At 36.3% G+C, this 12,778-nt stretch overlaps 1 protein-coding gene across 2 annotated transcripts in view; it reads left to right on the top strand.

The window, feature by feature from the left end:
• The window catches only part of LOC139857274 (cytochrome P450 CYP72A219-like), a 55,791-nt gene extending 52,527 nt beyond the window's left edge, over positions 1 to 3,264 (top strand). The window contains exons 2-5 of one of the 2 annotated variants that reach the window (XM_071846007.1): positions 1,155 to 1,375; positions 1,490 to 1,734; positions 2,135 to 2,519; positions 2,614 to 3,264. In XM_071846007.1, coding sequence (XP_071702108.1) covers positions 1,155 to 1,375; positions 1,490 to 1,734; positions 2,135 to 2,519; positions 2,614 to 3,039 — 1,277 coding nt within the window. In that variant the 3' untranslated portion in view covers positions 3,040 to 3,264. The remainder of the gene's footprint in view (positions 1 to 1,154; positions 1,376 to 1,489; positions 1,735 to 2,134; positions 2,520 to 2,613) is intronic. The other variant, XM_071846008.1, reaches the window with a different exon arrangement.
• Positions 3,265 to 12,778: the final 9,514 nt, after the last annotated feature.

A 12,778-nucleotide genomic window follows, 5' to 3' on the forward strand; every position in this document is an offset into this window, starting at 1 on the left:
ATGTTGATGGTGAAGGGTTATATGAAGACGAGCTGATGTTTATAGGTGAAGAATCAACAAATTATCTTGAGGCAGCAAATGATAACGCATGGGTGGAAGCAATGGAAGCCCAATTAAAATCGATCGAGAATAATGGCACGTGGCAACTTACTGAACTACCAAAAGGTCATAGGGCTGAAATGGGTCCTCAAAGTTAGAGAGGCAGATTGAAAGATCTTAAGGTGACAAGTCAAGTTTGAGGAGGTGATTGTTGGGTCAAACCTTGACTTAGTATGCATTTGAACGAGTTATATGGAAGTGATTTGGAGATCGCATAATAAAAGGAAACGTGGGTATAACGTGAAGTAATGCTCCACAATTTCTGTAGGGTAGTTATTTTATTTCCAGTTTAAATAGATGTAATCATTTACTCATTTAGTTAAGAGTTTTGTAATCCGTTTTTCATTCAAGAAATAAACAGAAAATTGCCCCAACTTTGTCTATTATTCTATCGTATATTTTGGTTTCTCTGCATTCCATCCTACATATTCGACATTTCTTTTCTTTTTTTGTTATTTTCTTAAAATTTACAATTTACTTTCCTCTTTTAGTTCGACTCGAGTTGCGCTTCAACGATATGATCGTTAGCCACGAAATAATTTTACAAACTAAACACAATAAAATACATTGAAAACCGAACCCCCGGCGCGAAGCGAGGGTTCGAAAACTAGTTTTATCCATTAGAAAATAAAACTCTTATTTAATTATTTAAATCATGATCTTGTGGTCGTCATATTATTTACCATCAGATTTCTTATTATTAGAATTAGAATATACTTTATATTTTAATAACCATAATAATAATAATAATAATTAATTTACTTCAAAAGTTAATTATGTTTCATTACTAGAATAATCTATACGATATGTATATATTATTAATTAACGTCTAAACGTATAAGAGTGTGATTCTAAAGACTCATATAAATTTAGCCATATAAATTATATATTGTACCATGCACTTAAATTTTTCAAGTTTGTCTAAGTTCTCGAGGCAACTATCAATGGCAGTCCTTTTTATATGTGCTCTAAGATCAATGAGAAAAATTAGTTAATAAATTTCATAGTCTAATTGAAATTTTAATCATCAATAAATGATGATGGATTATCGATAGGTAAGAATTGCTTTACATGGGTGGGACCAAAACCGATATTACACATAACAGATCCAACAATGATAAAGGAGATATTAGGAAATTACGAAGACTTTCAGAAGTTAAGAGGAGGAAACCCGTTAGCGAGGTTGCTAGCACGAGGGCTTGTGGATGTCGAAGGTGATCAATGGGTGAAACATAGAAAGATAATAAATCCCGCTTTTCACGTCGAGAAGCTTAAGGTTGTCGTTCTTTTAATATGTATGCATTAGTTAGTATTTACATGTGATATTTTTAACAAGTTGTGTCAATGTTTTGATGTTTTAACTTTGTAAAGACGCTGTCTGTTTTTGTAGCATATGGTACCTGCTTTTTATGATAGTTGTAATGAGATGATCAACAAATGGGAAGAGATATTTAAGGAAGATAGCTCATGTGAAATCGATGTGTGGCCTTATCTTCAAACCATGACTAGTGACGTAATTTCACGCACAGCGTTTGGTAGCAGCTATAAGGAAGGAAAAAAGATATTTGAACTTCAAGGGGAACAAGCTGAACTAATAATAACAGCTTCTCGATCCATCTACATTCCAGGATCACGGTCAGTACATCTTTTTAGTATTATCTTATGTATCAGTGCCTTATTTAAAGTTCAATACCACACTTTTTTTTTTTTTTTTTTTTAGAACAGCTTGGTTGGTCCCCCTCCCATTACCCCCCACTGGAAACCCACTTTCGAAACATCGCACTAACGTGAACCCGCTCGATTTTATTGTGTACTGCTCCCGCCATAGGACAAGAACACAGGACCCCCACCAACCTGACGGCTAATGGGTTTTATGCACAATATGTGGGAAAACCAGCCCCATTCGAGAATCGAACCTGTGACCAGGCGGATCTCTACTAAGGAATTGTACCACTCAGCCAGAAGCTCGGTGGTTCAATACCACACTTTTACCGTAAAGTTCATGATTCTTGGTTTATTGTTACCCTTTTTTAAGATTTCTGCCAACAAAAAGCAACAAGAGGATAAAAGCAATTTACAAAGAGGTAAAGGGTATGGTAAGTAATATTATTGACAAACGAATAAAAGAAATGAAATCGGAGAAAAGTAGCAAGGATGACCTCCTCGGAATACTATTGGATTCTAATTTTAAAGAGATGAAAAAACATGGCAACAACAAATTTGGACTTAGTATAGACGACATCATAGAAGAGTGCAAGCTATTCTACTTTGCAGGCCAAGAGACTGTATCAGATTTGCTTGTTTGGACTATGATTTTATTGAGTCAACACATAGAATGGCAAAACCGTGCAAGAGACGAAGTTTTAAAGGTCTTTGGTGATAAAAAGCCAGACATTGAAGGGTTAAGTCAGCTAAAAATCGTATGTTTTCTAACTTTTGCACTTATGTTTTCTACCTATTGCATTTGCATAAAAAATTTATTCGGCGTTTAACATTTTTGTTTTTGGTTCACAGATTAGTAATATCATCCTCGAGGTTCTTAGGCTATACCCTCCGGTGGTAGGAATGACACGAATGGTTCACAAAGAAACAAAATTAGGAAATATAACATTGCCTGCAGGAACACTCATTCAGTTGCATACAATGCTTTCACATCATGATCCTAATATATGGGGTGATGATGTGAAACAGTTTAACCCGGAGAGGTTCTCACAAGGGACGTCAAACGTAACAAAGGGACAAACCATATATTTCCCTTTTGGTGGCGGTCCACGTATATGTATTGGACAAAACTTTGCTATGTTGGAAGCAAAGTTGACGCTTAGTATGATTCTATTACGCTTCTCTTTTGAGATTTCCCCGTCATATACACATGCTCCGCGTACTATTGTCACACTCGCACCTCAATTTGGCGGACACTTAATCTTGCTTAAACGCTAATGACTTGTGATGGTTATGTTGCATTAGGTGCCATCAAGCCTCAAATCCTCTCTTAAGATCATTGCAGAATGGTTGAGTATGATACTCTCAAGATCATTGCAGCGTTGTTGGATATAATATCAAGTTGTATCGTCTTCCAAGTTTGATATGGTTTATCTTTTCATGTAAAAAATGCAATTGTTTAATAATATTTGTTTGAATAAAACTAAAGTCAGGAAACTTATATAGGCTGTCATTAAATGTGACAAAATTCAAAATTGAATTAAATGATAACTTTTCATCGTGCAAAACTTCGTGATTGATCAAACATATTTTCACAGGGTTAGGGTGAACCTACGCTTGAGTGCAATAACTAAGGTTTAAGGAAAAACAATATTCGAACCTTCGACGATAGTCGTGAATAACCCGCACCGGAGCTAGTATAATCCCGGTGGGGTGGCTGATCGTGAGTTCTCCAACAACCTAGCATACAAGGTTGAGTGACCCTGAAGACATGAAGGATTCATAGTTCGATAAACTTACCTGAAAGTCTTTAACTGATGATGAAGATCGTACAAATGTAATTCGTACGTGAGAGTATGCTTATGTTACGTAGAGTGTAACGTTTACCTCTTAGGGTTTTAGAGCCATATATTTATAGGCTAACGATTAGGGTTTGAATAGGATTCCATCCCCTTATAGTCGTGAATAGGCTAACGAATAAAGGTTGGTCTTATCGTTTAGCTTAGCGTGCAAGGTAAACATTTGACCAAGTCATTAGAGACCGCATCCATTGGTATATGTGCATAAGGAGTGCGGCTATACCTTGGTTTTGTACTTAGCGTACGTGGTTGGTGGCATCCAGTACATAGATTAGGACTTGGATGCGTATACCGCATAAGCATGTGAATATGCGTATCATTAAGTCCCCCAGTTCGATGTCATATATAGTGGCAACAAATGTATGGCATCGAATTTTTAAAATAATAAAATAGTTCATTCAAATGCGACTAAAAAAGTAAATAATACTTGGAACGAACTAGAGTTGCAATATTTTATAATTTATTACGGAACCGTATCAATCGGTGTATTTAATGTAATGTATCCACACAGTCGCAAAAACGTCCTTTCGCAATTGTCTGGGTAGCATCTAGTCAAAATTGTTAACACGGGATTGTTACACTTATACGTTCTAGATTGCAACCCGGTGAGTATTCAACCCGTATTATTGGGCTATAAATAGCATTTCTATATTTTTATTCCATACAAGCTATCAAATTCAAATTTATTCACCCATTTCTTGCTTTATTTCTGGCAACCGTTGTAATTTTCTCCCAAATTATGATTAAGACCCGTATTATCTCTTACCATTTCTTGATTTGTACTTATCATCTTACTCAATGGCGTCAGATAAACATGTAAAAGATGTCCAGTCTTCCACCACTCCCCAGTATATTCGCTACATTATTCAGTGGTAACCGCCGATTGAAAATCTAGAACCAATTGCTCCTTTTTAAGAGCAAAGGGCGAATGGCCCACCGAAAAATAAGGTTGCCGTCTATGATGACTTCATGAATCACGAAAACATATGTATTCCCCCAACTAACTTTTATATGCAAGTACTATTTCATTACAGCATTGGTATCGTATAATTGCATCCTTATGGCGCAATAAAAGTCTCTATTTTTGGTGAACATTTCTAAAATTTACAAGCATGTGCTCCTACCAATCTTCTTGGAAAGTTTCAGGATATTTCCCCGGAGGAGGATCTTTTTATTGATACGCAGGGAACTATTTTTAACCTTGCTAAGGATCTTAACCATTTGCGGGAGAAATCAAACTCCCTTGTGATTGGTGGTAAATAAGCCTACCGGGAAAACAAAGAGTTTCCCAAGCTAGAAAAAGAAAAGTAAGAGTGGAAGGATCAACTGAAATCTGCAGTTACCGCGCAATTGAATGTGGAGCAAAAAAAATTTCCTTCCTTTGTGGTGAGAACCAAAGGCTATTAAATGAAAGCAAATGGTTTGATGTGGTGCGTAAGCAGTTGGAGATGCATGTGGAAGATTTATCGTCGAATCTTGGTACTGCTCAATCTGAAGTTAACCAATTGCACGACCATGTTGACGATTGGAATGCCAAGTATGAGACTTTGTTAGCTGAACGCAATGATATCCAATCTGAATACAACACGCTAAGGAATGGTATTCCTTCCATTGTGCAACATGCCTTAGGATGTACGGCAGTTACCAAACAATTTGGTAAAGACATGCTTGCTGCTCAAGATTATCAATGCATGTTGTTTTGGGAGGTCGTTCAGGAGAATTTGCCTGTTCCAGATATCATTTCGGAGAAAATTTCAGATCAACTTATTGAGGGTGCATAATAGAAATGCCATTTGGGCGTGCGATGCATTGAAACAAATTGTTATTCCTCGTCTTGAGAAGATTGTTAAGGATGGGGACTACAACTCCGAGGAAATTGTTAATGACAAGCTCTACTGGGCTTGTCATGTGGCCTGGACTGGAGGGGTGATGGTTACCTGCTTCCAGGCTGCATCTCTTTTGGAGTGAGGGATGGGCCCGTAGTTTTAGGGTTTTTTATCCCTATACTTATATTTTATTTTCTGTTCAAAGCAGGGTGTGTGTCTGATCGCTGCGGGCGAGGATTGCACATTCTCCTTAGTGTAGGGAACCGTACCAGCCAAGCCACCCCCTTTCTTTATTTTTAGTGTAATGTAGTTATAGAAGTTTATTCTCCTAATCCCTCCCGACGAGGGTAGAATTTAACTTCTTAGGTAGTGGCACGTTCCCTATAAGTCGACGTAGGTTTTTTCTTTTTTATGCCTTTGCTTACCTATTTATAATGGTCATGCATACTTGTAAGCATTTAGACCTTAATTTATGCTGTTTGAACACTTTTAGTCATTCGTCGAATGAAATTTTGGGTATTTTGTGTTCTATCATTTTGTTATGTGTATTTGCCATGTTGTAAATCTGTCAAGACAGTTTTGACGACTCGTATTTGTATATGTAATGGCACAATAGTATGTTATATGACGGGAGCGACCCGTCTATATAAGCATAATAATTTTATTCTTGCGGCAACAAGCCAATGTTCTCCGCTTAAAAGCAAACCAGTGCTTACAAGTCGAAGGGCACTAAAGGAAGAGAATGTGAGGGATGAATCTATCAAGGGATTGAATAAGCAATTCGAAGTTAAAAGAGATGGGGCCCCATGTTTCACTGGACGAATTTGGGTACCAAGATTTTAGAAGATTGAGAAAGCTCGTGCTTGATGAAGCAAATAAGACAAGATATTCGATTCACCCAGGTGCCGACAATATGTATCATGATTTAAAAATGTTATATTGGTGTCCTGGAATGAAGGCGGATATTGCTACTTATGTCAGAGCGTGCTTGACTTGTTCTGAAGTCAAGGCCGAGCATCAAAGACCATTAGGATTATTGCAACAACCGGAGATTCCCAAGTGGAAATGGGAACGTATTACCATGGATTTCATCACAAAGTTACCAAAGACTAAGAGCGGTTATGATACAATTTGGGTGATAATTGATCATCTCACCAATCTACTCATCTCTTACCAATTAAGGACACCAACAAGATGGAGAAACTTGTGCATATATACTTGAAGGAAGTTGTGTCAAGGCATGGAGTGCCTATATTAATCATATCAGATCGTGATAGTCAATTTACATCGAGATTTTGGAAATCCTTCCAAGAAGCTTTGATGGACAAAGTGAAAGAACAATACAAATGTTGGAAGACATGTTGTGAGCATGTGTGATTGATTTTGGCAAAGGATGGGATCGATTTTTACCACTAGCTGAATTCTCCTACAATAATAGTTATCACTCAAGCATTAATGATGCAACATTTGAAGCACTTTATGGAAGAAAGTGAAGATCACCAATCTGTTGGAGTGAAGTAGGTGACCGATAACTGACTGGTCCTGAGATCATTCACGAGACTACCGAGAAGTTTGTGAAAATCACGAAAAGATGAAAGACGACCCGAAGTCGTCAAAAGAGCTATGCCGATGTCTGAAGAAATCTGTTAGAATTTCAAATCGGTGACATGGTCATGCTAAAGGTGAGATATCACCAAAATGGATGGTTTTATTTATGCGGTGTCATTAAGGTTGCAAAATGTCAGGATCATTTACCAAAAAGGAGTAATGGTTTTATTATTTATATTTAGCTGGGTTTCCTAGCTATATTTCACATACTTGTCTTCCTTTTAATGAGTAAGTGGTAAGTATAAATTAGGATCGTATTTTTGTATGTTTGCTCAGTAATGTGGGATAAAAGTGCCTATAAAGTTAACTCTAGTGACAGTGGTGATAGATTAAACTTTAACTGAGGTAGTATGAATTATAAAGTTAAAAGGGATATGTATGGAGAATAGGATACTGATGGAGAGATTTTAAAAGAGTTTAACTTCCTAGAATGAACATTAAACCGCAATCAATCAGGTTAAGAACCTAATCAATTTGTCACTAAGAGTTTAGGCTTTGAAGATTCTATCTAAGACGGATATCTCTACTCCCAACGTTTACCTTAAAGGGTTTAAACGACCTTGAGGATGGAATCCTAGGTACATGAATAAAGTGGTATATCGTTAAAGGAAAGTCTTAGCTTTTCTTAATCCTAATTGGTTTAACTACAGTAACATTCCTCCACCTAATACTAAGATATTCCTTAACATTAACAGATGTGCAATCTTAGATATCCTAAGGTACTGATAATTGGGTTAAAGGTCTCTCCTTTGCGAACACTTACTTAACTCCGGATCATCTTACAACATCTCAAGAACATTGCTTCTGACGTGAATCATGCTTTTTCATAAGCCAGTATTCACTGAACTCTATGTTTCCTACTCTAATCACAACCTAAATGGGCTGCGGATAAGTGATTAACCGTACATAGGTACTATTTCCCTATTGTGACGTTAAGCACACATAACTACTTAACTTATATCCTAGGGTTGATCAAGTCCAAATACTATATTATAGCCACGTGAGTAAATGGAAAGGATGGTCCATGAATTAGACTTCCAAACCGGTGAGAGAGTGTGAGAGAAAGTGTATTCTAGTGAGAGAGTGTGAAGAGGTGTGTAGAAAATGGATACAAAGTGGTGTTTAAACAGTGTAGTTTTGGCTGGGGCCAGCGTGGCAGGCCGGCGTCACAGGCCGGTGCCAGAAGTCGGTGCCTGGGCAGCCCGTTGTAGCCATTTCTTGTAGCCGGTGGCCAAGCCAATTAGTAATCTAGATCCATATGGCAGGCCGGTGGACAGGCCGGCGTGGCAGACAAGTTTTTCCCCTGGTCTTTGCTGTTTGCTTGGATCATTTTGCTCGTTCCCGGGATTGTAACTTGGTTTTCGGGGTCGTAACTTATCTTTCACCGTTTTTGCTCTAGAATCTTCGTTTTAGCTCCATTTCGCTTGATTGTTTTTGCATCGTCTTTATAATTACTAAATATACAAAATTAACCGACAAAGTGATTATTTTGGAGATAAAGCTTGGAACTTTATTATTTTTGGGCCCTAATATCGAGGTAAAAATGTGACTTTTGAGTCGATATCAAATATCCCACACTTAGACTTTGCTTGTCCTCAAGCAATCCTTCGGTCTTTTAGACACATAAGATTCCTATTTGTAGTGATCAAGCAATCTTTATTTCGCAAGACTCAAAAGTGAAAATTTGGTTTTATCCTTTTTGGACGTTTGGGTTGTGAAGGGTTTTTAGATAGATAGGAGTTCTTTAAGGATCAAATATGATAATATTTCAGCTTTTATCGGGAATTTCAAAATGAGCATCCTTCTTTTTAACTGCTAGGAGTACTTTTCTCGAATCTTTGGGTTCTGCTCCTTTTGTCAGAACCTATTGTTTTTTATTGGGCAAGCATCTTTTAATTTTCTCTTCGAGGTCTCCTTTTTATCGACGGTCTTCTTGATCTTGATGCGGATGCTCGCATTTTCTAATGCGGTTTTATAGAGGATTTCCTGAAAGTTATGATTTCCTCGTGATTTTATTTCTTTGTTTATGAGGTGAATGAAAAGAATGGACAGTGGTAGATGGTTTCATGGTGGATTGGAGTGAAAATGGAAATGGAAGTATGTAATGGGGGTGTTTTGTCTTCACGAGTAGCTGAGGTTTCTAACTTAGTAATTCTCATCAAAAGGGGTGATTTCGAAATACAGATCAAGAGCAAGTTCTGATTCAGAGATGCCAACACCGGCGCACTCAACAGAAGCAAAGTGAAGCACTACAAATGAGTGCTTGTTGGGCCTTATTTGTGGTACCTCACAGCTCTTATAATGGGTCGAAATATGCCTTTGGTTATGCGATGCTTTTTTCGAGTATCGGTTCGGTTTTCGCAAAAAGTTTCAACTTAGTTTTACTCTTTTGTCTATTTTGTAACAAAAACTTTTTGATCATTTATAAAATATGGAATCCTATGTGTTTTCTATAGCTCGAAAAGTTTTATATTTTATGAAAATTTCAGTTTATTAAACACTTGAGGATTTTGCGAGAATCTTTATGTGCAATATATTGCTATCCTACACTTTAAAATAACATTGTCCTCAATGTTAGGGATACAAAGTATCCCACACTTTTAGATTTGAAAAATTATTTTTGTTGTTTAAAGTTTATGTTGGTTGGGTTGCTAATCTCACACTCAGTGTTTAAAGTGGTCTAGTATATTGTGTATATTCTATTGAAAAAGCGATGAAGACGTAGTACTCCCCTATGGTTGCAAGGTGTGTATGGATGGTTCGCCTTTTGTGGTTTCTTCTAATCTTGTAGTGGCGCCATTCTTGTTTGTTGGTTGAATGTTGGTTAATGAACTAAACGACAAAGTTAAGTATGATGCTTAACCAAATAATATGTTTTGATGATGACACATACATATGCATAAGTGATGATCGACATCTTAACATAAAACACACAAGGTCACTAATCCATACTTGATCTTGCAAATGACCAAGTCAAACAAAACTTAAAGAATGAAAATAAAGGTCAGTAAAATACACGGTCATGGTACAGTCGACCGCATACCCAGTCGTAGAAGCCAAGACTGAATTGCAACGCAGTTTTGTGAAAACAAGTTGCACGGTCGCCACCACGGTCAACCGCAGTGCGACCGCAGTTTTCTCTTTCACCATTTTTTACCAAATTTAGTTTGACTAGTTCTCAACATCTATAATTCATGAAACCTTTTTCAATACGCTTAGAATAGATGTCCTTTCCATATTCAATTAAGTTTTGGTCATAAAAACACTAATATTGGTTAATTACGCTTAATTACATCTTAATGACAAATTAACCATGATTAGGCATAACATATAAGTGTTAATCAACAACTTGTGATATTAAAACTTATCTAGATATCTTTAGTATGATCACCAAGTACCAACACACTTAAGCTAATGTCACTAGAATATTAATTACAATTAAATTTGACTTAGTGATTAATTAAGGCTAAATGAAGAACAATGATTTCAAGTGTAACTAGTAAAGACTTGTAATCCTAAAATACACTTAGATACATTTAGGATGGTCACCAAGTCCCAACTAGAGATTGCTCTTCCCTTGTGCATGTGTTGGACATTAATGTGTGCTTACACATTAATCATGCAATATGTTATATTGGAAGTAAGCTTGCTAAAAGCTTAAACTATAATGTTGTGCAAATATCTATATGATTGATTTTAGAATAACTCTCTCTTTCTATGTGTGAGTATTACTTGCTACTTGCTAATATGTTTAATACTCATTAATTTGCCAACTTGATTAACATGCTTGCAATGTGCTACTAGTTAGAATACTAGGATTCAAGTAACTAGTTTACTCCAATAAATTAAGTGTAAAATGGTTCACAAAGGAATAATGGTCAATTGTCTATTTGGTCTTGTCTAAGTAACAAGTTGTGATTACTTATCCAAGTATGACTTAACATTGATGTCTTTACACACTTAATGATTATTTTAGAAAGACATCATTCATTAAATCTCTACTAAATCTTAAAATGAATATGACGTGTGATTAATTAAAACTAGGAAGTTAATGACATATTGACTAAGTCTTTAAAGTGGTGAGCAGTTCATAAATGACATCATCTAAGTTCATTAAATCTCTACTAAATCTTAAAATGAATATGACTTGGGAATTTAATGCACACAACTTGATTAACATGCTTGCTATGTGCTACTAGTTAGAATACTTAAATTCCGAATCATCTAAGTGTATTTATGAACTTGAAAACATTTATGGTAAGCATTTAACGAGCTTTCAATTTGATTTTGATTATTTTAAGTGATGATTTTGGTTGATGGAATGTGGTTAGTTGTGTTCCTTGTCAAAATACCTTTCCAACGATATAAGATACATGTTTTAGATGTTTACGGATCATAAATTGCGTTAAATTGAAGTTTGGTTCGAGACTTGTTATGTTTTAAGGCAGTTTCATTGAAACAGATACAGATGCGGTGCATCTGCCTTAGATGCAGTGCATCTGCTGCAGATGCGGTGCATCACTTGCAGATGCGGCGCATCTGAAGGCTGCTGTCCAAATTTTTTATTTTTTTTTCGTTTAATTCCCGCTATGCTATACATGTCCGATTAACATGAAACTTGGCCAACATACTTATATATGCTTATCTTTCATAGAAAAATTGTCGGATACCCGACCCGACCCCGTTGACTTTGAATTTGACTTTGACCAAGTTTGACCAAGTTTGACTTTTAATCAAATTTAACCAAATACTTATGCGATCGTTTCTAACATACTTTTATACTTGAATCTTGCATGAAACTTGACAATTTGATTCTTGAGTCGTAACGAGCCATAGGACTAACTGAACATCTTTGACCAACCGTGTTTACCGTTATTGATACAACCTACTTGTTTAGGTCAAGACTAGCAATTATCCTTGCACACGTTTACTTGTGAAGTACTTTATTACTCGTGCACTCAAGGTGAGATCATAGTCCCACTTTTACTCTTTTAAACTTACATTTGGGATGATAAAACATAAACGTTTCATTTTGCAAAGTGAACACAAGTACGAAAACAAACATTCTGCATATGAGTTAGAACAAAATTCTCAATTCGATTATCATTAGTTACACTTGCCGGGTGTAAGCGAGAACTTATGTTGTATGGCCATATGGGTTTGACAAACCCTCATTCGGACGATTCGCTACCGTTATTCGGATGAAATATATTTTCGAGAAACAGTGTATGTTCTAACACTATTGTGATGGGGTTCTTGGTACGTTAAGCCTTGATAATTGGGTGCTCGTGACAACTTTTAGAATGGTTTACTATTATTTCAAAGTTATAAATCTTGTGGTTCATTTGTACTTACTTACTTACTTAAACCTATGATTTCACCAATGTTTTCATTGACAGATTCTCTATGTTTTTCTCAGGTCTTTGAACGATATGTGATACATGCTTCCGATCATTATTTTGATACTTGCATTGGATGTCGAGTATATACGCATACATGGAGCGTCTTTTGGCTACTTTTAGATTGTGCCGCATAGGTTTCACTTGTACTTATAACTTTGTAACATAACTAATGGTTGAACCATTCTTGTAAACTTTGAAACAACCTTTACATTTGAAATGAATGCGACATAATTTGGTCAAACATTATTTTAAAGACTTATGACCACGTAACGGGACCTAAGTAGTCGGCGCCGTCAATGACGATTTTGATGGGTCGCTAGAA

Source organism: Rutidosis leptorrhynchoides, chromosome 7, assembly GCF_046630445.1.
Source record: "Rutidosis leptorrhynchoides isolate AG116_Rl617_1_P2 chromosome 7, CSIRO_AGI_Rlap_v1, whole genome shotgun sequence".
In the NCBI taxonomy this organism is placed as follows: Eukaryota; Viridiplantae; Streptophyta; class Magnoliopsida; order Asterales; family Asteraceae; genus Rutidosis; species Rutidosis leptorrhynchoides.